General features: G+C 39.1%; 1 protein-coding gene and 1 long non-coding RNA gene across 4 annotated transcripts in view; one reads left to right on the forward strand and one right to left on the reverse strand.

Annotated features, from left to right (window-relative positions):
* NME7 (NME/NM23 family member 7) overlaps positions 1–27,988 on the forward strand; it is a 92,534-nt gene that overhangs the window by 9,754 nt on the left and 54,792 nt on the right. Inside the window, exons 2-7 of the mRNA XM_062619519.1 lie at positions 8,038–8,145; positions 11,775–11,941; positions 16,716–16,826; positions 20,551–20,601; positions 22,996–23,203; positions 26,452–26,557. Coding sequence (XP_062475503.1) covers positions 8,038–8,145; positions 11,775–11,941; positions 16,716–16,826; positions 20,551–20,601; positions 22,996–23,203; positions 26,452–26,557 — 751 coding nt within the window. The remainder of the gene's footprint in view (positions 1–8,037; positions 8,146–11,774; positions 11,942–16,715; positions 16,827–20,550; positions 20,602–22,995; positions 23,204–26,451; positions 26,558–27,988) is intronic.
* LOC134164105 (uncharacterized) lies at positions 6,733–27,960 on the reverse strand. 3 transcript variants are annotated; one of them, XR_009964991.1, is made up of 4 exons: positions 26,703–27,960; positions 21,512–21,645; positions 10,464–10,555; positions 6,733–6,788 (listed from the first exon to the last, which is right to left on the reverse strand). It is a non-coding gene; the product is annotated as an uncharacterized LOC134164105 (long non-coding RNA). The 3 variants fall into 3 exon arrangements; XR_009964989.1 differs by lacking the exons at positions 6,733–6,788; positions 10,464–10,555 and adding an exon at positions 19,284–20,334; XR_009964990.1 differs by lacking the exons at positions 6,733–6,788; positions 10,464–10,555; positions 21,512–21,645 and adding an exon at positions 24,173–24,325.

A 27,988-nucleotide genomic window follows, 5' to 3' on the forward strand; every position in this document is an offset into this window, starting at 1 on the left:
GCAAAGTTTATGATCACAGTCTGTTGGTGTGTATCTGACCACTAATTTTTTCCCCTGGGAAGTTTGAAATTTAATGGCAGATCCAGTCAGATTTAGCAGAGGGATAATGATGTTCCTCCAGGTTTTACAAGATTGGGGAGAGGTGGGGAAAATCCCCTAAAGAATCTTTACAGAAAGACTTCAGTGTGAGCTCAGCCCTACTTAAGCATCAGAGAGTCCAGGTGGGTATGAGCCCTTATTAAATGCCTGAACTGAAGAGAGGCTGAATTCAAAACAGCCAAGAAACATAAGTATAGAGAACCAGGCCTCGTTATTTGTCATGTTTGCAGAAGTACTTGTTATTTAGTAATGACAAGTAGTCCTGAGGAAAGCTGAAAATAGTGGTTTGGGAGTTTATTTGTTTAAGATTGTTGCCTGTTGTAGTTAAACATACTGTTCTGCTTGTTCAGCCTGACGAAGATACAGACATCTGATGAAGAAGCAAGTGGTTTGCATTGTGATGGAGACAGCGTACATCTAGCTAACCATTCCTTTGCCCTCCGAAATGCATCTCTCTGCAGCAGTCCAGGCATAGATTGTATAAAAGGAAGTTAAGCTGCCTAATTTGTATAAGCTAGAATTGCTTTACAGCTTTTATAATACAAGAATCCTTTTTATTTACTGATGCCCAGAGTGGCAAGCCCTCCCAGAGCAAGGATTTTGTTACAGCTGGAGAAAAGGATGCACAAAAATTGAAGTTGACTTGCCTGAGATTGCACAGGCGGCCATGAAAAGATTCATGTTGAACCATAGCATGGCTTGGGTTGGAAGGGACCTTAAAGATCACCCAGTTCCAAACCCCTGCCATGGGCAGGGACACGTTCCACTAGACCAGGTTGCTCAAAGCTCCATCCAACCTGGTCTTGAACACTGCCAGGAATGGAGCAGCCACAGCTTCTCTGGGCAACCTCTTCCAGTGCCTTACCAACCTCACAGCAAAGATTTTTTTCTTTATATCTAACCTAAATATCCCCTGTTTAAGTTCATGCTTAAGATATGTCCCGTTTGATGTCTTGACTTTTTATGTAACTTTTTTTAGCGATTCCAATGTTTTAAATGTTTATTTTATTTTTTTCTTCAGCTTTATAGATTTATTTGCAGGGGCCTCTCAGATTTAAGATGTCCTTACATGAAAGAGGAACACTCCTAATCCACTAGCTGAGACCATGTTTGAGCCTAATTGAAGTTCCATTTTTTTTTTGTGTGGTGTTCTGAATTCATAAGCACTCAGTGCTACTTGGAAAGCTGGGCATCCTTCCAGGCCTGCAGTTCCCTGGATAGATGCACCTGAAAGCATTCAGCTGAAAATAAAGCAAAGCTAGGGGGATGTTAGAATGGGAGAACAGGACAGCTAATAAGCGAACCATTTAGAGCAATCAAAATGCGAAGTATTTCTGGGGCTCTTAAGAAAGCAGGTGGTATTGTGACAGTGCTTTTATCTTTGGCCTGCTGGGGGAGTATAAGACTGTGTCTTTGAGGAAGATGGAGCTAGATCTGGTTGAAATTCATGACCTGCTCCTCAGACAAGGAGTTTATCAGTGACTTTCTTTTCATTTGTGCTGGAGTCCTCTGCAGAACCAGAAAGCAGAGTAAACTCTGCAGTGATGAATGGTCTGCCAGATGAGGGATTGGTGACTTAATGAATTTTGAGGGACTGTTTCAAATAATTCGTAGCAGGACTTAAATACCTTCTGTTAGAGGTTTATCTATGTCTACAAAAGTAACTTCTGGACCCAATTCTGAGAATAATATTCTTGATGAAGGCTGGTCAGGTCTCCCACTTCAGCCTGTGGTCTGAAGAGCATGAGGCCAACATGTGGCTAAGGAATGCCAAAATGTACAACAATAGTAATTTTTTTGTAAAACCTACGAAGAGGTAAGACAAGGAGAAAGATACCTGTTAATCGGCCATTTCAACAAATGCTATCTTTTTTTGCCAAAGAGAGTGGCTGGCAAACTCACATACAATTGTGATTTTTTTTTTTTTTTAATCTTTTTCTTCCCTAAAAGCATAAGGTAAGTAAATGTTAATGCATAAGCAGACTACCTGATGTTGGGGTCAGTCAGCTTCTTGATATCTTCACCAGAAAGGTTTTAAAATAATTTATATCCTTGTCTTTTGATACCATTCTAATTTTCATAAAAACATTCTTGCTCTTCCAAAATATTTTTGAGAGTGCCACCAGTCTGGTTTGGGGGGACAGGTTGTAAAAGGAATGTTTTTCTTGAAACTATTGCCAGAATTTTAGAAAGTTTCAACGGGCTTTTTCCAAAAAGTTTGGGTTTTTTTGTGTAATATGTTCCTGTCTGCTGGTCCATCCTGTTCCCAGTTATTTTCATAGAAGCAGCTTAATTCTTAGATCAGTGCTTGACTGCAGGTTTTCCCTGTGATAGCAGTTTTACAAAATACAGAGTACAGATATCAAGATGGATCCTTTTTGGCTGTGATTAAGCTTTTACTGAGGTTCCTACAGTCTTTTTATTGCTTTGTTGGGAGTTGATTCAGCTCACTTGATTCTTTTTCTCTCTGGTCTGATTTCAAAGTCATTGAGTCACTGAAAAGATCGAAGGAGCAGCAGACACGAAGCTGCCTCCTTACAATGTAGAAATACTCTTCATGATTCCTAAACTTGCAAATATGTGGGCAACAGGCCGTGAGCCTGTGTCGATGTGTCATGCATGTTGAAGTTCCTGATAACGTGTATAAGCCTTATAGAGACCAGATTGCTAATAGCATGTAAAGATGCATTTTCTAGATACCTTGGAGGTTTTCTAATTTTAAGAAATACTTTGATGCTGTTTTATGTGAAGTTGTCTTGAGTATTAAGTTAAAGGGATTATGATAAGCTGCAGGCTGATAACTAGTTTAGGTACACGTATTTGCTCCAGTCAATTACAGATCACAGAGATTACAGCTCAAAAGCATAAAGTGACAAACTTGCAGAAAAATACTAACTTTAAGCTTATAGATGGGACAGAATTACCTTTATAATGGAAAAAAAAAGAAACTCATGTGAAAGGCAGGATCTTAGTAAAAGTATGTTGCCCATATAATAGGGAGGGGAATCATCTCACTATTCCTTAGGCTGTGGTAAGGCTGAGTGTGCATGTAACCAGTAATGGTTATGTGGTTCCTGATTCCCTGTGACCTCCATTGTAAGAGAAACTCTAGGATGAAATTTCTAGTCAGAACTAGAGGAAGAGGACAAAAGTACACACCCCAGAAGAGACAAATAGTATGGCAGTCAGGAGGCATCTTGAAGCTAGGAAAACGAAATCCAGAGATATGTTCTTCATGTTTCAGATGAGAGGGATAAAATTGTTTGTCCACCTTCCCATGCAAGTTGCTTACTCCCTGAACTGCCGTTCTACCACAGTTGCTTCTCATGAAAACCTTTGAAAGCTTTGCTTTTGTTTTACTGCAGAACAGAAGCCCTGTGGTAGTCTAAAAGGTTTACAGGATAAGAGAGCGTTTCCTGTCTAGTGTGCTAAGCATTCTGCTACCTGGTTATGAGCTTCCTTGGCAGCTATAGAATCATAGAATAGTTAGGGTTGGAAAAGACCTTAAGATCAACAAGTTCCACCCCCCCTGCCATGGGCAGGGACACCTCACACTAAACCATATCACTCAAGGCTCTGGCCAAAGATGTCCTCCATGTTCCAGAGAAAACATTTCCCTCTGCAGCAGAGTTTTTTGTGAGCACAGTTCTTTCGTAAGTGCTTGGGTTTAGCTTCTAGAACTTATTCCCATACTAGCTGAGAATGACTGCTTCCCCCATCACTTTCAGAACTAAGTTCCAGATTTATTTTGTTTTTTAATTCATCTGTACTTCAGTAGATGTTTCTCATGTGCGCAAAGCCATCCTACTGCATATTCACACATACCAATATAAACAAAAAAGTGTAAGCTAGCAAAACCTACACATGCATCCAAATGTTTTTCTGTACGGTTTGTTAAAAGAGGAAGGAAGAAAAAGATTATTCTTTCTGTATTCACTGGGGTGAACTCTTGACATCACTGATTTCAGTGGCTTTAGAATTTACCATGGAAGGGGGCTGTAAAAACTGAGCTCAAGACAGCTCCTCTAAAACTATCAGTATGTAACTATAAAGCGCACAGTCACTGCTGGGATTTTTAATGCTGGTAGTTTTTCCCCTGATGTGAAAAGTTATGAAAAATTGTGTCTCCCCCATTAGTTATTGCTTGGTTAATTGCTTAGTCGTGAGAGCGGAGGCTATGTGTGATTTTAATGAGGGCATGGTACAGAAATGAATGGAAAATACTGTTTTAAAGCAAGAATTTTTTGACTTATAATGTATTTATAGAGTCGATTTATTATTACTCAAGCTGTTCACAGTGATGTGACTTCACTAGTGACTAATGTGTTTCAGCCATTTCCTGGGGGAGTGAGGTGCTAGGGCTCCCTGGTCAAGGGCTGTGAAATCTTCCCACTTCAGGACTCAGTACTGGTCTCGAGCTGTGAGGTGCATTAAACACGATACCACCATCAGTGCTCTCTAATCACTCTGCTCTGGACAATATTTTCTCTTTGAGTTTCCTTTGTTAGGAGGATGAACAAGGATGAAACTTTGCATGTCTCTCATATTACTATCTCATCTTTGAGACTCCTTCCCATGTTGCAGACCAGGGCACACTAGTGAAAGGTTGTGCAAGAAGGTTGTTTGCCATAGCAGTTCTGTTGATTGAGCAGTAAATCGATTGAAAGTAAGAGTTCAGAAAAGATGATTTCAGGGCTGTGAAGACTTAGATTTTTATTGCAATCTTTACAGTATGTAATGGGAAGGGGACAGGTTCTTGTGTTTGTTTTTTTTCCTTCAAAAATCCTACTCCTGTTCTAAATAAGTTATTAAAAGTCTTTGTTCTTATTTTAAAAGATGTATTATGAGCTTAGTATGTACTCAGTTTTTTAAACTCAGGATTTTAAATTGGTTGTTGACTTGGAGTGGCAGTTTTACAGTGATGCCTGGCAAGGGCTCACCAGACCATGTTCACATTACTCCATGTCATGATTATCTTCAGGATTGTCTTTCACTGTTTTAAGACTATCTGCAATAGCAAAATTGCAGTCCTGCGTTTCACAGTACTGTGTTTCACAGTATACTTGTCTGGAAGGGTCTTCAGTTTGCTTTTAATGTGGAATTTCTTAACTTTGCTGTGTGTGCCTCTGAAACCATCTACCTGTTCAAAGTCTGTTCCAAATTATTTTTACAGTGTTTCCCGTAAGCACTTAAGTTTTCTTCTGAAAGTATTTTTTACATTTAGAGATCTATATTGTGATAATTTTATGTGTATAAAGCAGGAGAAATTCTAGTTATGGCCCAGGAGAAGCTTTACAGACCTTGTTTTGGTTGTTTCAGAAAACTGTTAGCTCTCCACATTTTCCAGATACAGAATAAGAGCTGATTCAAATTTTCCTGTTTGCTGATGACATTACTGGGTGTTGAGGGGTTAGGTCTGCAGTGTTTTTCAAGTCTAAGTTACTTTGCATTTGCTTACAATGCTAAAAGAAGATAATACAGAATGTTCATTTTTGCCATTCAGCTGGGTAAGAAGCACTGGCCAGCAGAGCTTGCTGAATAAAAATATTAATAGCTCAGACATTCATTATGATCTTATAAAATGAATTTCAAATGAATCTTCGAACCAAGGTTGCTTTAAATGAAAAAAAGCAGACCAGTTCCTCACCAGACATGTAGTTTCTGGTGAGAAACTGCACCACACAATGTAGTTTCTCACTGTAAACATGAAGATGCCATTGACTGATACTGGTGACTAATCGAAAATCTAATGGTGTTTTCTTTGCTTATTCACAGAAACACATTACTTCTCCAAGACAAGTAAGCATTTAGAGGCTTTGGAAGTTTTGCTTAAATGAAAATTAGTAGTTGCTCTGGCAACTGCTACCTAGAAAATATATTTTAAAGTGATGCTATAGTATGAAATAAGTAGCATGACGTAATGCAATTATAGGTGTCTTCATGTTGTGAGGAGGCCCTGATTAAGAATGGTGCATCTTTATTTATTTCATGGATCACTCACTAGTTAGCTTCTTAAACAGTACTCCAGAAACAGGGCCATTTTTCTTTTTAGACAGCCTGTTTGGTAGAGAACTGTTTTTTTGTAGCATCCATTCTTGACAAGATGATGGTCAAATTAATCAATCAGATGTCTTCCAGCAGTGTGTGTGTATTTAAGATCAAGGTTGAAATCAGTAATTTATTGTTGTCTGTCAGCCATTATTATTGCTTATTGTCAATATAGAAAAATTAAGGTATGAATTTTGACATAAGAAAGAATTTGTTCTGGTTGATGTATCTCCAGGACAGCAGCAGCATTTCTAGCTTAAGTCAGGGCCAGGAACCAGGGTAAGCCCTGGGGAGGTTTTGTGCTGGATACTGCACATAAAACATGATTTTTTAAGTGTTGTCAAAGGCTGCAGTGTGTAGAGTAGAGATAACACAAAAGTTACAGTAGCTCATGTAAATAAGGCTTTCGGTGCTGCACAGAATTCTACAGGTAGAAGTGAAAGCTGCATCTTCACAGAGCAGTGTGCTGCCCCCATTGCATAGGTCTTTCTCTGATATAATCATATCTTTGTTTTGCAGTGTAAGGGTACCATAAAGGCTGACAAGAGGGTGGGGCACTTGCCATGATGCTATTAACTGAGCAGAAAACTGTTCCTCATTGTCTCATCCTTTCCTGCTGCTGTTTGTGTTAGGACTTCAACCTGCAAAAGCACTTAGTCATAAGTCAGTTTTAAGCTGAAGTTGCTGAAAGAAAAAATGCACTGACAAGATCACTCTTGCCGTTTTGTTTTGTTTGTTTTGTTTTGTTTTGTTTTGTTTTTTGTTGTTTTTGTTTTGTTTTTAATGTCTGTATCTCTGTAGGCTTGTACTCACTAGGAAAATGGTTATTCTTTTCCTGCTGATGTTCCAGAATAGTCATGGAAGCCCGTGGGAATTCTTTCTGTCCTGTTGCTTATTGAGCAGTCTTTGAAACAGCTGAAATGCTGCTCTTCTCTAAAATCTGAAGTACTAAAAAGACCTACATTGCTTTAACTTGAACTCCAAGTTGTGTCTAAATATTTAAGATATATAAAAGAGCACAGATACGTCTAAGAAGTGGAAGCCTGTGGCAGGACTGTGCTTACCCTCAGGACTAGAATGAGATTTAGGGGAGGTGTAGAAAATAAAAATTTAGAATTCCATCTAGCAGCTGTAAAATAACTGATGTTGCGGTATTGATAACTAACAAACATATGCCACTAAGAGGTGTTAGAACTGCAGGTCCACATGCATTACATCGCCTTTGTGCTTACATTGCTGCAAACGGTTATCCTCTGAAGGATGAGCTATGCATGTAGCTACAGTTTTAGGATTACTGTAGTCTACCTTTCTTGTCACACTCCTTAGGGGCAGAAACTGAGTTGTAAATGAGATTGGGCTATTTATGCTGTATGTGAAATAGTCAATCAAACTGATGTTGTCCTTTAATATATTTATCTCATCATTAACAGCAGTTCAGATATAATTGCTCAGGAAGAGGAAGGTGTTTTATTGTAGGATGAATAGAAAATATCTTAAGATTCTGTATTTCATTTGTGAGCAAACACTTTATTTCTAAGAAATTAAAGTAAATCAAATACTTCACAAAGTGAAGAAGTCTAACAACAACTTCTACAACGGTCTATCTTTCGTGTCTGATAAAATCAGAGTAAGTTTCGAGATTGCCGGGCAAACTGCCATGCTGTTCCATCATACTTAAAACATGATAGCTGAAAGTGAAAAGATGTCACCAGATGTGGTAAGCAGAAAATGATACGCAGAGTGTGCAAATGCATTTACAAGTGTTTTTTTTTTTTCCCTTTTTTTACTCTTCTGATGACAAATGCAAGGAAGTTTTCTGTTGGTGTGTTTTTACATATAAAACATGTATGCTTTCTGTAACAGCCTTTTTCTCCCCTTTTCTATTTCCAGAGTCAAGATGACAGGTTTGCTTTCACTGCTGAATGGTATGACCCAAATGCTTCACTCTTTCGACGTTATGAACTTCTGTATTATCCAAAAGACGGATCAGTTGAAATGGTGAGAATAAAAGAAGAAAAGTATCTATTATCATAATGATTCTATCCAATTAAGCAGTTTACAAAATGGGAAGCTACTGCCTATACCTATTGATGGAAAATGTAAGGAAAATGTAACTTAAGGAAAAAATGGTAAAAAAATGTAATTTATCAAGTATCTTCACAGTATCACAGTATGCTAGAGATTGGAAGGGACCTCAAAAGATCATCTAGTCCAATCCCCCTGCCAGAGCAGGAACACCTAGATAATGTTACACAGGAATGTGTCCAGGCGGGCTTTGAATGTCTCCAGGGAAGGAGACTCCACAACCTCCCTGTTCCAGTGTTCCGTCACCCTCACTGAGAAGAAGTTTAAGTGGAACCTCTTGTGTTCCAGTTTGCACCCATTACCCCTTGTCCTGTCATTGTTTGCCACTGAGTAGAGCCTGGCTCCATCCTCGTGACATTCCCCCTTTATATATTTATAGACACTAATAAGGTCACCCCTCAGTCTCCTCTTCTCCAAACTATAGAGACCCAGCTCCCTCAGTCTTTCCTCATAAGGGAGATGCTCCACTCCCTTAATCATCTTAGTTGCCCTGCGCTGGACTCTCTCCAGCAGCTCCCTGTCCTTCTTGAACTGAGGGGCCCAGAACTGGACACAATATTCCAGATGGGGTCTCACCAGGGCAGAGTAGAGGGGAAGGAGGACCTCTCTCGACCTACTAACCACCCCCCTTCTAATACACCCCAGGATGCCATTGGCCTTCTTAGCCACAAGGGCACAGTGTTGGCTCATGGTCATCCTGTCGTCCAATCTTGCTCTGTTTCTTGCAGAAATACAAGTTCACAGCATGTGAAGCATGTGGAATAGCTTCCGTGTTTATAATTTTTTTTCTTAAAGCTTGCTTTGACTTGGAGAAATTCATCTTCACAAATCTTTTCTTATTCAATCTCTGCTTGGGTTTCAGAATTGAAGCTCAGCAACACTGACCTGCTGCTTGAGAAACTTAATTTGAAGCTGATTCCAAATAGGGGCATAAGCTTCAGCAGAAATTCCAGAATTCTCTGAAGAGTAAGCTATAAAAGTATTTTCAGAGTAGAGAATTGATAAATTGCTCTTAATTTGGTTTGAATGAAAGGAAGCATGTTTCAGACAGTGGGATCTAAATTCTTACATCAGTGGTGCTTGCACAGATCTTTCTGACTTGTGGTTCGTACAACTAATCCCCACTGTTTATTGATACCATGTTAAAACAAGCATTTTGCAGCAATAGGCATGTATAAAAATATACATATATTACATTTATATATATATTTAAATGTAAGAGGTAATGTAAAGATAATCCTAGTAAGCCAGCCAATGCTTTGTGCTTCCTTTTAGGAATGAATGGTTTGGACTATCTTTTCCAATTTCTAATGAAGATCTAGGGGCCTCAGAATAGCCTAGACTTGGATATTCATACTTAGTAATTTTACAATAAAATTTTTAGTTTTCCTGCTATAAATCTCAAATGCAGAAATAAGAAACCTAGTGGAATCTGCCTGTTCTTACCCAAACTACTACTCACTGAAACCATGGTACCCACATGTGTGGAGGTGATGCTCTTTGCATTTTTTACTGATAGTCTCTTTAAAGAAACTGTCATGATGTTGTCCCTTTTAAGTTAGTTCTTTGTATGATATCTGTGTGTGCACAGTTGTCAAAAGGTGAGGATTTTTAGTTTTTATTTCCCGGAGACAGTTTAGTTAATCAGTCAGGAGCCATAATCATCTTCCTACACAACCATGTGTAGGCTGGCAAAATTGTTGTTCATTTCACCTAGACGTCTCAAACCCAAGAGCTTTCAAGGTGTTCTTAAGCTTCTTAATGCATTCAGCATCAAATACCTATGGCTTAGCAGACTTTTGCATTTTGCTAGTGTGCTCTTAGGTTACGGTAGTATAGTGTGTGCGTATGAGTAGTATGTGGTATGAGTGTATATGGACTGCATGTGATCAGGATGTGAGTTAGAAAAGCAAAAATGCATGTAATACCTCTATAGAAAGAGTGTCTCAAAATCACTTTTGCCATGAATTTGTGGACAGATATTATATTAAGAATTCTTTCTGGACTTTTTGTTTTTTTTTTAATTTCTGCAGAATTTAGCAATTCTCTGTTAGTGCCTAATTCTTCTGCATCTTTTGGTATCTTGCTGAGGAGATGACAGCCCACTCTTACCTCTAACGTATCTGAGGATAAGGGAGGTAATGGATATGAGCCAGCTTTTCCCTGCTTACGAGAAAGATGTTTCATCCCCTTCCCCATCTCCTGGATAATAGCTCTCCTTTATCACACACCTCAGCTGAGGGTGGAGCAGAGCTATTTAAAGCTTGTGTTGTGTGAAGTCCTCAGCTTTCCTTTTCTTTCTTAGTCCTTCATGTCTTGGTTCCTGTGAAGAAAAAGGACAGTGGGAATAATGAAGCAAGTTTCTAGCTTGCTTTGCAGCTGAATGAGTACAATATAGGTTTTTGCACATGACAGCAAGCAGCTCTTATGATCAAACAGGATCTCATGACAAAGAGATGCCCCATTTTCTGAAGTTTCCGTAGTTAATAACTCTCACGGGGAATTTTTACAGCCTGGACAGGTTTTATTTCTGCAGGAGATTTCCTAAAAAGAGAGCAGAAATTTTTAGAAAGGACAGATTCTTAGTAGAGAACTCTTTTGTTTTGCATGGTTTACTTCTACAAGTACATGGGCAGGAGGGACACAGTCTGTTTGTATGTAACGAGTATGTAATTTTACTCTTAATTTTTTTTTTCCCTCCAAAATTTGTGGGAATCATATTCTTCCTTTTAATGCTATTCTAGTCTGTATACCATTACAGTGGAGCACAGTACGTGTATGTAATTCAAGACAGAGAAGGGTAAGTCTGGCCTGAGGAGGACGAAACTCTTCCTTTGATAAGATTCTGCTTCCTTAGGATACAGAAGGCATCTGTAATACCCACATACAGTGAAGAAACTGTTCAGCAGGTTGCCTCTTGTGCTTTGCCAGCCCACCCAGAAAACTACACATTAATATCTTGGATCTTGCTTGGAATGATGATATATAGCTGAATTGTCTTGACAGGCTTTTGAGCTTGCAGCTTTAGGCAGTGAGAATGTCTCAACCTAATGTTGCAGTCACCCATCCGTCCCTAATTCTGAGTCTTGTGCAGTCAAATAAAGCATGTCATCATTGGAATGATTCCCTGGAGACCTGCCACAGTGCAAATCTTCATCGATCCCGGTGTGAGCCATTGGTCTGTGAAACAGCAGAGATCTGCTAGGGGGAACTCTCAGTGAGACTGGGCAGAGGTATCCACTAGGCACCTGAACCATTTATCACAGCTTGAATTAGCACAAACAAATGATGAAATGAAAAATGCAAAGATAGCTGTCATCCTGAGAGTATTTAAATGCAATAAATTTGTGATTGTGGTTTAGTCTTCTAAGCTTTCCTGGTGCACCTCTAAGTCCAAAGGGTCAGGAATTAAATCAGTTTAGTGATCAGATTCAATTCCACAGTACTGTGGAAATTTTTGAAGGTAGAGTAAAAATTATGTTGAATTTGCCCACAGCTTTGATCTCTTGATATGGTAGATTTTAATGTTCTTTTCTCTGCAGTATGATGTGAAGAATCATCGCACCTTCCTAAAGCGCACCAAGTATGAGAGCCTACACCTTGAGGATTTGTTTGTGGGCAACAAAATCACTGTTTTTTCCCGTCATCTGAACTTAGTGGACTATGGGGATCAATATACAGCCCGCAAACTGGGGAGCCGTAAAGAGAAGTAAGAATGCATGTTTTTTTAAATGGTCCTTTGTAGTTTGGCTTTCAAAGTAGTTGTTCTTTGATGGAAATGAGACAAGTATTCTGTACTATGGGAGAGAAGGAGACAGCTACAAGTTTACATGCAGTTTGAAATGATCTGGCATACTGATAGCTGGAGTGAAGCGGACTGGCCTGGGCTTGTGGGCAAACCCATGACTACTGTTGTTAGCTGAAAGATCTTCAAGGTCAGCTTCTCCATGGTGTCAGCTGCTGCCTCCTCAAGGTCTTTTGGGAGAGAAGAGGGGAGGAGGAAAACAGGGGTTCCTCTGCCTTTTTACTTCCCAGGGCAGGCAACAGTAGAATTCTTGTGATTTGGAGATTCTTTTGGGGTAGAATTGGTAGTCCTGATTGCTGGCCTTGAAAGGGCTGGATCTTGCAGAGCTAGCACCTGTCTGTCTGGAATCTGTGCAGAAGCCTACTGCCTTATCAGTCCGTTCTACTCAGTAGTAGTAAGTGAAAACAGTAGTAACAGAAGAGAGGCCCATTCCCATTCTCCATTGCTTTTTCCCCACTGTGGAGAATTTTTTCTGAGAAATTTTTCAGCGTCTCCTAAACCCCATGTGTGTGATTTACAAGGAATTTAAATGTGGTTTGAGTGCAATGCAAGTAATAGTTGAATTTGCAAATTAATAAATTACCATAATTTGCTCTAGCTTTTTTTTTAAAAAGAGCACAGAGTATTTTCTTAGGTATCACATTCCAGTGAGCCCTGCTCGCCTGCTTTCTTGCTCCCTCCCACTAACTGGCCTTATTTTGCACTCTTTCTGGAGAATTGTACATAACCAGAAACATAGGAAGAGTTGCAAGTTTTAACACACATATTTGCTTAACCTGGCAAAAAACATTACCATGGAAATGACTGCCATAATATCTTTCCAGAAAGAGTTCTCCTGGTACTTTTTCTCCACGCTGGGGTTGGGCATGGTGGAAGAGTCATAAAGGAGGAGGAGAACTCCAGAGGGTGTCTTCTGTAAATGTGGCTACTCTCGCTCTTCCTCAGTGAAGCCTGTCTTATCTATGGTTTTTATATCAATGTCACTTTTTATAGTTGTGTATTTCCTGCTCTGCCTAAACTAGCATAAGCCCTGGTGCTGATGCAGTTATACCAAGAAAAGGCAGCTTGTGATAAAGTGACATTTTCTTCTTCTTGTAAGGGAAGTTGCTGTCTATACAGCAACACTATAGTTGTCAGTGAAGTGGTCCCGGGAGAGAGTGGGTTTTTGTACTGCTTTACAAAAGGAAGGGAGAGAATTTATGACATGTCAGCTGTTTGGAAAACATTTTAGGAATGTCAGCCGAAAGATAACATAGATATGCAAGTGGTGTTACATATTCAGAATAGCCCAAAGGAACATAGTGAAAGGTGTCTTAAGCAGGCAAGGGATTCTCAAAATCCAGTTTCTTCACAGAAGCTTTCACTGGGTAAACAGGGTCATATGAAAAGAGTCCTTGGGCAAAAGAGTTGCATATGAGGTATTTGCCCTTTTGTCCTGTTCCCAGCAGGTTTTACAGCAATTATTAGTTAAACAGATATAATAAAATTTCTGCAATACTTGATAATTCCTAAAATTATCTGTAGTTGGAATTCTATTAATAATTTTAAGGATGTTGTACAAGGCAGAATGTTTTCCTGTCTTTTTCTTGCCTTTGTGCTGTACAGGACTATCAGCAGTTTAGTCTGGGTTTGGAAATACTTTCTTTAGTTGCTGAATTTCTATGCAGGCAGGCTCAGCAAAGGCTTTGAGGGAAACTGAGGAGTATATATAAAAAATCTTGAATGGCTTGAATTAGGGACCTTTGGTTCCATTTTTAAATACAGCCGTATTTGATCATTTGCCTTCCTTGCTTCCCTCCCTGTGTATCATAAGGAAACTCTCACAAACAGTAGCTAAAATGGTGGTTAAGTAAGCCTGTGCTTATTTACAGCGTATCACACAAGGAATCACTGGCGTGGGACAGGAATTTCTGTTTCTGTAGTATTTCTTTGTGATCCTGGGTGGGTGTAAGTTGAGGTAAACATTTGTCTGACTAGTGTGTCCTGTCTAAGTAGACTGGAGTCAGTTAATATCACTGGTTTTAAAAATCGTGTTAGAAAACTTATGTATCAACCAAAAATATTTGAATTCTTTTTTGATTGGGATATGTTATTCTTAGGCTTCTTGTCATTGACATAATCAGCGTTTCTTCCCCTACAAGACATAAGCTACTGTATATGCAATAGTCCTATTATTAGGAATAAGTAGATCTCAAAAGCATAGCCGCAGCATGTTTTGTGCATTGTTCCTTTGATCTTCTGTTGTTTCAGTATTCATTGCAGTACAGTCATACAGTTCCTCTGAAAATCTAAGTAAATGAGCTTAATTCTCATTCTTTGTCCTTTGTTCCTAGACGTAAAATTATTTCAAACTGTACTTTGCAGACTGCATCATATTAAACCACAAGAAACTTATTCCTCATTAGAACTAAAAATAGGGCACATGAATCAAAATCCAATCTCAGATACAGTCTTTAGCATGCTGAATTATACCTTTTTTTACCTTGCATACCTCTGAGAAGCTCACACTGAAATGTTAAAGTTTATATATCAGTGTTAGAAAAAAGGTGTCACAGGAGTTGCTCATTGCAGTTTGCCTTAATGACTTGTAAGTAAATTGCTTCATAATGCAATATTTTATTACATATTGGTAGGAATTAATTTTACTAGAAAGCTTGGAATAGAAAAGTAAGGGACAATTTATTTCTAGCATTAGCAGTCTGTCTCAAATAGCCTGTGTAATAATGCAGATTCAGAAAAGTATTCCTCAAGGAAATGTGAATGGCAGTAGAGACCTTCAATCATTTACTCCTTCATGGTAAACAACAGAGTTGAGAACCTCTTATGCCAGGATGCAGGTCATGCATCATGTGAACAGGTGTCATCAGTCAAGTTCACAGCTGCTCCTGCGCCTTCATGCGTGTGGCACGCCCTGTTGTATGATAAATACCACAAAGTGAAGTGGAGCTGTGAAATCCTTGGGAAAGAGATGAACAGGCTATGGGCCATAGGCTGCATGAAGTATGCTGGCAAACTGTGTTGAATGTTGGCCAGAGGTCAGACTTTCCTGATCTGAACATGGAGCTAAACTGACTTTAGTTTGCACTGCGATGGACTGAGGCATAGGCTTGGTTGACTACTGTCATGCAGTTTATCCTTAGTCCGTCAGTCTTTTGACGTCGTATTTCCCAATGGATCTGGGCCCAAGCTGGTCCATGTATGTAAGTTTCCTGGTGCTTGAGGAAATCTGTTTCTGAGCTCTGAAGGTCATCTATGTCTCCCCCTTAGTTTCACATGAAATGTTGCATATGTTCAAATCTTTCTCATTACATTCCCTGGTCCTAACAACTCCCATATTTTAGATTTATCTGTTCCCAAAGTATCTGTCAATCTGGGGTCACTGTTCAAGGTAAATGTTGTGGAAGTTTGTCTATTTCCTGCAACCTAAGCATAAATGCACTGGCTAGAATATATTACTGCTAACCTAAAGGCAGCTTTCCATTTCTATGCTGGTATATGAAATGAGAAATTTGCAATTATTTTGCCTTTCATCTAGGGAAATACTGCAGTGAGAAATTCCATCTTGGACAGCCTTCGTTATTTGTAACAGCGTTAAAGATGGACAAAGCTCTTTAGGATTCTTGGAGACGTAGAGTTTCTGAGATACAGGATTGAACTAAATCTGTTGCTTTGTAAGCTGAGCACATTTGAAGCTGACTCACCATAATATGAATGCAAATAGAAGATGCCATTTAACAGACCTTCTTTTTGTGCTTGTTATTTTTGATTAATAATACGCTTAATGCTGATGGTGTACTTGGTGCTGTTCAGAGTGCGCTAATAAAACAGTCCTGGCCTTGGGGATGTATAGTATAAAAAGATAATTATCAAGAAGACAGGATGTACTTGGAAACAAAGATGTGGGGGAGAGTGTAGAAATTTTTTGATTTGTCTCCCTTAGAATATAGCTGTCAGTCAGTATAAGAGACGTAATACCTCCTCTGCCAGTCTTTTATTGTGTCTATTAACAGCGTCAGCTATTTGGCATTCAAATTATATACCATTAGGTGTTTGTAATGTACGAAGAACAATAAGACCTTCTTTTGACTGAGGCCTCCAAATATTTTAAAAGGAGTAATAAAACGATCATTTCACTGTGATTTTTTTTTTTTATTATGTTTTTTTTTTAAAGAGATGCAGGTTTAAGTAGTATTTTTAAATACGGAAATTTAACAGCTTCATTTTTATGTAGATAATGATTAAAATTAGGGGAAAAGGGAACTGAGCAATTATAGGGAGACATTAACGAAACAGTTGTGTCTAACCCAGAGCCATGGCTGAGGAGCTGCAGGGATATACACTAGCTAAAGAAGAAGTGGTCAGATTATATGCTCTCAGAGGGAAGGGAGAAGTCAGTAAATAAAGACTGCTGGAACTCTGCGGGCTGAGTTGGGCTAGAAAGCTGAGGAAATTGTTATGTGCAAAGCTCCTTCTTATCAGAATAATGTCTTGTGCAGGCATTCAAGGACAGTGTGGAAATTGATGAGACGCTGGGACTGGATGTTTGACTGTGGCAGAATTTCTGCCTTTGATGTGATGTTTTTTTTGTCTGAATGCAAACTCAACGTGCACACCAAATGCTCTAAGGAAAGTAACGTTGGCTGTGTCGCTCTACCTTTTTTTTTTTTTTTCCTCCCAGAACGCTGGCTTTGATTAAACCTGATGCAGTGCCCAAGATTGGAGAATTAATTGATATCATTATTAATGAAGGATTTACAATAACTAAAGCCAAAATGATGGTGCTTTCAAGGTAAGGATTTTTTTAAGGTTAGCTCTATTGTATCTAAATGTGTTTTTTTGCAGATAAGAATATTCTTTGAAGCTATCCTCTGTTGTTCTGCACATCAAATCCATTCCAGTGGATAACAGAGGGGGGACTCATTGGTTTCATAATCATGTAGGTTTCTGAAAGCATGTAGAGAATTAAGCTAAGAGGTAAAAAGTTCTGTGCAAATGAGCCTAGTGTCATTAAATGTATAATGTCTCTGTATGGATCCAAGGTGACTACCATAGTTTTAGCAATTCAGCAGTGTTTACTGACATGTCTGTATGTTCTTACCTCATGGCTTCCTGATACTAACCATACTGCTGATTTTACTTGGGTTGACTTTAAAATGCCATTGGTTTGTTTGCTTTCAGTTTACCCGTTAACTTGTGTTCTCAGACCCACACTTACTTGTTTGGTATTTTTTTTATCACTGGAAGTCTAAGGCAAAGAAAGTGATCTTCTGATGGCTCTGCAGGGGTAGACAGATTTTGCATCTTCCTAATCCCCCCTAACCTTCACTGTTCTTCCCTTATCAAATTGAGCCATAAGTTTTAAAAAAAGGCATGCTGCGGAAGAAAGAAAACATTTAATTTACCCTAGTCAACTTCCCTAAAGTTACTGCATCATTTCTTCATTGCTGGTTTGCCAAACGTGTTCGTATACCACTTGTCTATGAAAAGAAAACCTATCTGTTCTACATAATACCATGGTCATGTCTTCTTATGGTTTGTGTGAGGTCAGGAACAATTTTCTCCTACCTCAAAACCTTTTTGGCTTTCAGAAGTGCTGATAAAACAACTGTGACTTCCACCTCTTGTCTCTGCATTCATCTGCTGCGGTGCTGGATGATACTGGTCCCAGATCCTCCCTGAAAGAACTCCAGTCATTGAGGTCAATCAGGTTTCTAATGCTGATTTGCAATTGATAATGTCTTTCAAGCCAGCGTTTTTTGCTTGCTGCCCAGCAGTCTGAGAGATTTGATCCTGCAGTGTTGTGTTGGGTGGTTCTGTATTTCAGTGTCTGTCTGAGAACTTGAAGAACTGTCGAGCCAGGGCATGTGCTTTAGAGTTGACTCACTGAAGAGACAACTTTGAGATTTGAACTTCTATTGCCTTATTAGTATATAAAAATTTCTGCTTCTCTTATATAATTGAAAGCAATTATTAAAAAGCACAAGATTGGGTTATACTTAAAAAAAAATAAAGTCTTGAATATTTGTGGTTTCTCTGCTTACTGTGTACTCTGTTTCTTGGCACTGTGCCATTTTAAAATGATAGAACAATGGCTTTGCCAAAATCTTCAACCTTTAGGTCTCTGCAGGCATGCTTGTTCAAACCAGTGTCATCATCTACTGCTTTCTTTAAATGGGTTATTACTTACATTTGTTTTTCAATCACTGTTAAGTAGATTCATGCCTACTGTTAAGTAGATTTGTGCCTTCTGTCAAAAAATGTAGCCAGGATGTGAAAGTGAGGGCAGGCACCTACTTTGATACATCAGCTTTCTAGTCTCTTCATGTAATCATACATCAGTTCAGTCTACTATTCCCAGATGAATGCTGTTTTCTGTTCTTTAAAAGCAGAGAACTTACAAGAGAGATAAAATTTAAAAGGACCTAAGTTATACAGCACAACTGCAATTTTATATTTATTGCAATAGGAATTCTTAACTGAGTAGTAGAGCTCAATTTGTTTCAGAAATAGATCCCTCAAATATTTCTTCACATTCAGAAATGATGGTACATAATCAGTTTGCATAGCTTTCTCATATTTGCTATGCAAAATTATTTGGTGGATTAGTTTCAGAAGCGGGTTTTCTGATGAAATAGTGAATTGTAAGCAAAAACTTCAGGCTATTTGCAGAGTATAGGTTTGAAGCTTGAGATTGCAGGAGTTTCTGTGACTAGCATAATTTTTAAATCATGTTTCTGCCTTAGTTATGAAATGAAAGGAAAGCATATTAGCTGTATGGCCAGTGAAAATCTTTTGAATTTTGAATGGCTCATACACTGAACTAAAAGCAACAAACCAGGAATTATTCATTTCCAGTGATCAGGTGGTCATTTTGATAAAAAAGCTGGAGAAAATGGTGACTGTTCAAATATTTGTCAAGGTTAGGAAAATTAAATTCTCCTTAAGTTTTTCTTAAGGTTATTTATTTCCTCTGGCAATATTTGGCTTAAGTCTGGACTGCAAATGGGAGAGAGATGTGAAAAGTTCCATTGCAGCTGACAGAACTGTGCCTTTGTTCATACCTGGAATCTGTTATCTAAAAAACCTTCAGGTAATTTCTTTCAACCAAGACAGCTGCTCAAAGTCAGCAAAATCAGGGAGACAAAAAAAAAATCACAAGACTGTTTCTGCAGGTGAGAACAGTTTTCCAGGTGGGAGTCTTTTACTCTTCCTGCAGCTCTGCTTTAATTGTGAACTTTATATCCAGAATAGGAGTGAGTAGTTTTGCTTCCTTTCACCTGTCAATTGTCCTGAAGAGCTTGTTGTTCTCCGCAAAGTCCAGGTTCAGAAAGTGGTACACACCAGGTTTTAGGAAGTCAAGAGCAAGCCTGCGCTTCTGACCTGGAATTTTGAAGCTGCGAAATAGCAGCTTTAGACTTGAAAAAGTCCACGGATTTTTCTAGCGGTTACCATGTAGAAAAAGCAGTGCCGTAAACAAGGGTTAAGTATGAGAGGCAGCTGGAGAAGAAGCAGGGAAGAGAGTAGGCTGGCTAGCTGCAGGGGTGGTGGGGTGAAATGGTGTGCCCACCTGTGGATGGATCTTGAGTGTGTGTCGTGGTCCCTGAAACTTGTGTAGTTGGGTAGCTGAGCCCAGTTCTGCTAGCAGCGTGGCTGTGGCAATGCAGACCTTGGAGAGGGCCACTACCCTGTCTGAAAAGGTATCTTTTTGCTTCCAGTACCTGAGTAAAGGTTAAGTAACAGCTGTGGTACAGACTTATGCCTGGTGGCCTTTATTTGCCTGGCAGTGTAAGGAGCCCCCTCATTACAGAAACCCCACTGCTTTGGGAGAAAGCTCTGTGTAGTAACTGCTGTGTTCCCTGAGGGAAAGTGCAAGACCAAATTGAGTTTTCAAGTGGAAAAGTGTGGGAGAAAACAAGTTTTAATCTGAAGAGCATTGTGCTGCTGATGTGACTTATAACATTAGAGGATTTTGAATAGAAACCAGGTTATGCAATATTTTGTTATGCACCAGAATAATCAAACACTAGCCTTGATAAGGAAATAAGTTCCAGTGAAGCAGCTAAATTCTTTTTTTATGCTTTAAAAACCAAACTTCAGTAACCAACGTACACACTCAAACTGAGATGAAAGATGAAAACGACGTCAGTGAATGGCTTGGCAAGGTGACTCCACTGCATTTATTTCTCAAACTGAGAATGTGGGGACTATCAGTGACCTTGAAAGTCCATGCTATGGGCTTCAGTAATTACTTCCTTCCCAGAGCAGGAGCATAAGGAGGTGGCAGCTACAAGCTATACCTGTAGCGACACAAAATATGATAGAAAATTAAATGTAGTTTCTGTTATTGAGCATGAACATTCCAGAAGCTGTCCAGCTTGGGAAGACATTACCCGTGGAAACATGTTGATGAATGATAGTTTGTGGTTTTCAGGGAGGTTTATATATATATATACATATATAGGTATATGTGTGTGTGTGTGTATATATCTGTATATGTCTTTTTATTCTTTCAGAAAAGAAGCAGCTGATTTCTACGTAGACCATCAATCAAAACCTTTTTATAAGTAGGTATATCAATTTCAGCTTGACATGCAGTAAGCTTGTTTAATGAATGCACAAGCTTCATTTATCGTATTTGGTACTGCAGGACCACGGGAAAATCAGAACTTGTCTTAGTTGAGTGGAGCCCTTTGCAGAGCATGCACCCTGTTTGTCTTCCTCCAGGAACAGATCCTTACTTCAGCTATTCAGGGTTTTAACTCATACTCTTTACAGCCTGATAGTATCAGGGCAATGTCTTTGGTCTCTTAGAAGTGAAAATGCTTCTACCAAGGCAAAGCTTCAAAGCCAAGGGAAGGAGCATCTTCAGGATCAGGGTGGAGCTTGCAGATAATGATAATTAGGGGGAACACTTAGCTGTGAGAATTGATTTGATAGCAAGTACCCCAAATTGTAAGTAACTGAAAGGATAGTGCACGGGGTAGTTGTTTAGAGTACTGCTACCCTTGGATGAAACGTCAAACTTCCATGGTGTTAGACTGCTCCACCTAACATGAAAAACCTAGTCTTGTCGTAACTGACCAGACTGATACCAGAGATTGTGTCATTTCTGCTTTGCCTAAAGGTACCAACAAACAACTTTCCTTTCCTCCCTCTGGATTTGGCAGTCTGCCTCTTCTAGGAAAAGGGTACAGCTCTGCCTTGTGTTTTTCAGCCATGCTGGAACCTGGGTTTGCACTCAGTTGGTCAAAAGACCTGGTTTCAGTACTGTCTTGAAGTTTCTGAGTATTAGGATCTGCCAGCTGCTCTCCTGCAACAGCAACTGATTATTGTGGGTCCAAACTCAAGCTCTTCACAGAGACATGGTCCCAGGCTACATCTGACCATGCTGGAGATCAGAGGAGGATTTAGGATTGCCTTTTCTTTGCTGAATAAGCCTGCTTGAATATGTTGGTAAATAAGCAGGAACTTTACCTGTAGTGTTATTTCACAGATGTCTATCTATGCTAATGGTAATTATCTGAGAAACTGTAGCCTTTGTCCACTGTGATGTGCTGGTCTCCCATGCTACAGTCCCGTTGGCTACGTCTTCTGTGTAGGATTTTTCTCTAAATTAGAAACAAATAGTTATAAAGCATTGCAGATCAAACAGGGCAAGAATCTTCAAGGCAGTGAAATGTAAAAACTCTGACTCAATTATATTTAGCATTGTATTACTTGTCTTTAAATTCAGATTTAGTTTGCAAGTTCGCTAGTCAATGTTAGTCTAGTGAATTCTACTTGTTTGGAAAATAATGTCGTATTAAAGAATTTAATTTTTAAAAATTATTTAATATTTGGGATCAGTCTGAACTGTAAGCAGTGTTATAGAAGTTGCTTTTTTCTTGGGTGTATGTATGTGTAAGCCATTTAACCGTATTCTAAACAAGCAGTCTCTGATCAATAGAACCTGAGTCCCAACAGCTTGTCCCTGTGTAGTTTCTTTATTTTTATGTAACTTCTCATAGTTCTAATATCGTTCCTCTAGCAAAAAACTAATAGGATTTCTCTTTTCTTCTTCCCCATGGATCATTGCATAAATGATCATTAGGAAGAAGATGAAGAAGCATACACATCCACAATTATAATTGTGCGAAGCTCTTTTTATGAGAAAGTAGTACAAAAAGCATTGAGCCAACTTTCTTCTTTGTTGGTTCTGTCCAGACACAGTGAAAAGGCAGTCTTGTTGTTATGCAAGTTTTGTAAAGATACGGAATTATAGTTACAGTGGGGCTTTTTAATAGGGTGTTTGGGTTTCCAATTTTGTGTGACTGTTTTCTTTGTCAGATAGTCAGGACAGAAGACTGGCTGCTCCTGACAGCCTGATCTCTTCTCCTTACTCAGATTCAGCCCATTAAAGTCATTTGACTTCTGCGTATGTCAGGATGTGATAACTGCAGTTTAGACCCCTCTTCCCCACAAACTTTCCAAATCTTGCTTCTCCCTTCTCTCCCACTTTGGATTTTGGCTGGGCAAAATCTATGGGAGAGATCCCTGAGGCAGTGAGCACTCCATCCTCGCAGCAGTGTTGAAGTTGTGCGAGTGGGGAACACACAGGTCGTGTAAGAATCCTTTTATCCTGCTGTGCAGAAGAGACATGCTTAGGAATTGCTCCTGCCAAGCAATGGTTAGCAGGGGCTCTTTCTAGTACCAATCTTTTAAAAATTCTTTTGAAATTGAACATGGCATACAGTAGCTTGAGTGAGTTTGTATTATCTGATTCTTTTTCTACAACCATAATAAGAAGGGAGCATCTTCCCATCACATAGTCCAACTTCCTGTCTCAAAGCAGAGCCAGCTTTGAAGTTAGATCAAGTTGCTCAAGGCCTTGCCGAGTTGAGTTCGTCTCCACTGGATCATATGTTCTTTTTGGTTTTATTTTGTAGCATAGATCACCATGTACTGTTTCCATTTTACAGTGAGCTTCTCCAGTTCATAACGAGTGGTCCCATTGTTGCTATGGAAATCTTAGGTGATGATGCAGTTTGTAAATGGAAAACGTTACTGGGGCCAGCAAACTCTGCAGCGGCACAGACTGATACACCAGAGAGCATTAGAGGGAACTTTGGACATACTGGCCTAAGAAATGCAGCTCATGGCCCAGATTCAGTTGCTTCAGCTGCTCAAGTAAGTTTTTGACTGTTTGTTGACTGACGTTTACTTTTACTTTATCTGGTTAACAGCTGGGTCAGGAATTCCTCTTTTTTTTTTTTTTTCCCCACTTGAGTTTAGAACTAGTTTAGATATTCTTCACGGATCCTTTTTAGAGTGGAAAAGTAAACTGAAAAGAAAAATCTTGTTTATCTCTTTCACAAAGGGGAACCTTGGGCACTTTGATCGGGAGAGCATGCCTGGTAATTTTTAATGTCTTCTGTACATCACAGACATTGAGCTAATTGCATAGCCTGTATTATCTACCTATAGCCTACCAATGTTGATCACAAAAACAAAGGGATTAAACAAAATTGTTTGTGCCATCCTGTGTGTTGCAGTTACGTGTTCTCCTCCATAGTCTTCAGTAGACCTCTGCTGTTATTACTCAGAATGAATGATTATGAAAACAGGCCACTTCATAGTGCTTTGTGTTTTGAAAGGTAGTACAGTGGGCTTGGCTTTGAGGAGATCAGTTCTATTTTGCTTTGTTTTCAAGTGTGTGTTTCCTTAGTGGTAAGAAAAAGCCCTGGGACAGGGCGGTAGATACTATGAGCATTTCTACAGAATTGAGGTGACTATCTGTGTGCTTTGTTGTGGGGTAGATATGCTGGTTTTGGGGTAGATATGCTGGTAAACGTTGGCAAGAATGAAGTTTGCCTCATGACTGATTGATATTGCGCTGTGGTATCTTAGCTCTAGACCAGTGGTGAGAAGATGTCAGTTGTTGTTTCCTTGATCCCAGTCTTTCTTCTGTTAAAATTGGAGCAGCGGCAGTAGCATAACTGGAAAGAGATCTGCCGTGGAATACCTAATAAGCTGCCAGTTACTATATACTAGAAAGTATACACAGAGATTATATCCCGGTGGTGAGGGAAGAATTGGTTAACTTCTATGTGCCATAGCAAAACATGGGGTATTTTCTGCTGGTCAAGCACTCATCTCATGTATCTGTGCCGTGCTTGGGCTGCTGGATCCTCTCCGTGTGCCTCTGGTTTTGACAAGAAATCATATGCTGCACCTGAAATACCATTTTTGCTGGCAGACTTGATGAAGATGGTACAGAGTCAGAAGAAGTCTGGATGAAATTGATCCTTTCTGTTGAAGGAAAATTATAGTCAGAAAAGTCTTTGTAGTTCTGGTTAAATAACTAGATGTCTTCATATATAAGGGTGAAAGTTTTTCGTTATTCCTGTGTACTGTTGTGACAGCTCTGCCAGCTTTTGAACTGACAATGTGTCTGTTAGCATAAAATTTTGATTAGAAGCATAAGTGCTTTGGCTTAAGTTTGTTGGTTTTGCATTTCGTCATTTTTTAAATGCTGTTTGAAGGCCCCCTTCACGTGCAGCAATTTATGACTGTGGGATTATTTTGCCAAACTTTTGCAGGTGTGTGCATCTTTGTGGTGTTACTGATACCAACCTTCAATAAATCAACAAAAATTGTGCCCCTTGTGCCTATTTTAATTTAGTGGGCCCAGTATTCTATGGATGCATAGCAGTTGCCATGGAAACTAGTTGGCTGCACCTTGACAGAGCTTTGCTGAAAGAAATATAAGATACAGGGACCTAAACAAACTCTTCTGAAGGAAAAATGGTATCAGCCACACCTAATGAATGTGTTGTGAATTGTGGAAGCCTGCATTGTTCTTTTTGTGGCTAAATGACATGTGAAAACGTGCCTTTGATATATTCTAATCTGGTGACTCTCAGCAGGCCAAATTTTGGAGTTTTTTTACATAAAGAGTAAAGGGAAAGGAAAAGAATTTTCTTTTTAAGGCTCCACTTGCTTATAGTTTGTCATTTCATCATCTTAGTGCTTCATCATTGTTCAGGTATTTTCCTTTGATTATCCTTTTAATGGATAAAACAAAGCTTTAAATATTGTAAATATTTTGCTGCCTTTTCCTGGGTCCTTCTTTTAAAATAAACATTAGTTAACAGAGTGGGACAAAGTCTTTGAAACATGCAGCATTTTATCAGCAGAAGAATGTAGGAAATGAACCCTTTTGTCTCAGATGTGCCCAATTAAAATGTGGATTATTTGCTAGGAGAAAAACAAAATTTTTTTTCCCTTCTATTGAAAGATGAATTCGTTTGAATTATATAATTCTTTCCAAGTAAGGATTACAGGAATTTTCAGAGTGTCATGAGCTAAAGACTGGCAGATATCTAAGTCTATTCCGTGTGATCTGAGCTAGTAGATGAAATGAGACTATTTCAGGAAATGGCCTTTAACACTGCTAGTGTTACACAGGAAAAAAAAATCAAATAGATTTGGTAATAGTATTTCCAGGATATTATTATTTCCCTTAAATAGAAATTTATCAATCAACTCTTACTGAATTTGACCAATAGGTGTGAAATGGAATCTGCATTCTGAGCATTTAACTAATCTTAATTGGCAGATTGTGTAACATATGTGAATAAATGGTATGGAAAACCTGTGAAGCTGGCAGTAAACAGTGAAAAAATATCACTGAGGAAAGAAACCTGGCTGTCAAGCTCACCCCAGTATGGTCTAAGACCCAAGCTGTATGATATCTGAATAGTAACGGTGGGGAGAAAGGAAGTGATTGGAGGCAAGGAGGTTCATCCCAAAATCAGAGCAATTGAGTTCATCAGCTCAAATTCAGTAAGATTAAAAAAAATAAAATAAAGAAAGATACTGTCACTAAGGCAAGAGTCAATAATTCTAGTGTTTAAGACAAAATGAAAGAAATAAATAAATGGGATAGAGGTCAGCTTTGTGTATGGAAAGAAAACATACTGAACAATGTATGGTAGTTGCATACTTGCTCTTATAATGGAAAAGATGATGTGAAAAGTCGGAAGATAAAATATGCATATGCGGGAGTAGATTTGGGAAAGATACTGAGGAAGGAGAGAGAGAATTTAGAAAACTGGGAACACCTTTCCCAAATGATTGTGGCTGTGGTAGCAGTGCTTTGGATGTTCTGAATGGAAATGGATGGTGTTACAGGAGGGGAAAGAACGACATTGCAAGAATTCTAATCATGTTTTTATGATTGTAGCTGTGGTGCCAGAGAGGGAAAGATATGTTTGAGAGAATATTATAGGGAAAAAGTATTTGTAGCACAAAAAAACCTGTAATTGTGGTTTATCTTCTGTGACTGTGGATACCTCAGATATTGTTACTTATGATAAAGGCTGATGTATGCAGCTAGATCACTCTAAAATGTATTCAATTGCAATTCTTTTCAGGAGCTGGAATTGTTCTTTCCCTCCAGTGGAGGTCGTGGACCAGTCAACAGTGCAAAATTCACAAACTGTACTTGTTGCATTATTAAGCCTCATGCAGTTAGTGAAGGTAAGCAATGAAAATAGAGGAGGGGAAAGCAATCTGTGCTTCGTTGTGTATCCATGATAATTCCTGCACCTTTTTTTTGGGAGAATGAGACTGCAAAAGCACATGGTATATTTCATAGTACATACAAAAGCATGCGGATATATACCTTTAATATTTCTGCAATTCAGTTCCATGAAGAGTGGGTCACATGCTTTCCATGTGGATACTTGTTAATTTTAGAATAAGAAGGGTGAGGTGATACAAAAGGGGGATAAAAGTATACATGAGATTTGGTGAACCTTAATGTGACAGCTTACCATGTCCTTGCTCCTTTCTACCCAACACACTCCTCTGCTGGAGGTTAGCATCCTCAAGGCAGTCTGAAAGCAGAACACCTGGCCATATTGCAGGGCCTTCCACTCAGGCAGTAATACATTACATTGAAACGACTTACAAAGGGAGATTTTTACTGGTATGAATCTCATTCTGCTGAAAGTAGTGAGAATGGAAAAGTAGAAAAGGCTTGTTTATTCTGTAAAACTGAGTCAGACACCTAAAGCATTTGTTGGCCTCCACGATGCTTTATGTGCTGGCAAATGCTCTGTGAGCTCACCATAGGAGTATCAGAAATGTTTAGTGCCCAGCTTTTACCGTACAAAAACAATCACACTTTGTGTCCTGTACTCAGGTGCAGGAGCATGTATGTGTCGGAGCAGTGAGTACAGTAAAATATTTTGGCTTTGGTACTGCAGTAACATTTTTGAGTGTAGAATAAATGTTGCCATGTGAGAACACTGAGATTTTTCTTAGTAAGATACAGAGCACACTGCAACATTTTAATCACTTCTCTGCTGATAGCTAACATGGAAACAGCAGAAGTGGCCATAGCAGTTTCCAGGCCTTTCACACCTCAAGTGGGATGTCTGGAAAGCTTGCTGAAAAAAACATGCTTTCATGAGAAAGAGTCTCATGCTCACTGCTGATAATATGTCTGTTATCTGTTTGAGGCCTTGCATGGTGTCTGCTACTGGTAAATCTTTCATGCAGCAAAGAGGGAGTGATGTTCCTTTTACAGAAATATGGGCAGCAGCTAGGACTAAGATTTCACCTATGTTTGCAGAGGACAAACCTTTTCTTGGAAAAATTGTTACAGTCCTTAATTTGACTGTGAAAATATCAAAGTGGATGTCTTGGGCTCTGCTTTCTTAAGATATAATTTCTATTGCGTATCAGGCCTCAGACGCGTATCTTACTGAGCTTAGGTTGTCTCTTCCCACTTTGAATCTTAATTTATTTATGTAGTTTTCATAGTGGCCTGTCTGTTACTTTCTTTCTGTTTTCTTGAACTTCTCAGAATTTTTCTGAATCACCAAAGGACAATCTCTGGTTCCATTTGCATGCCTCTCTGGGAGTGTGAGTGTCTGGAGGAGGGGGGATTGGTGAGAGAGAAAG

The sequence above is a fragment of the Pezoporus occidentalis genome, unplaced genomic scaffold (genome assembly GCF_034315485.1).
Source record: "Pezoporus occidentalis ecotype Australia unplaced genomic scaffold, CSIRO_AGI_Poc_V1 ctg211, whole genome shotgun sequence".
NCBI classification, from domain to species: domain Eukaryota; kingdom Metazoa; phylum Chordata; class Aves; order Psittaciformes; family Psittacidae; genus Pezoporus; species Pezoporus occidentalis.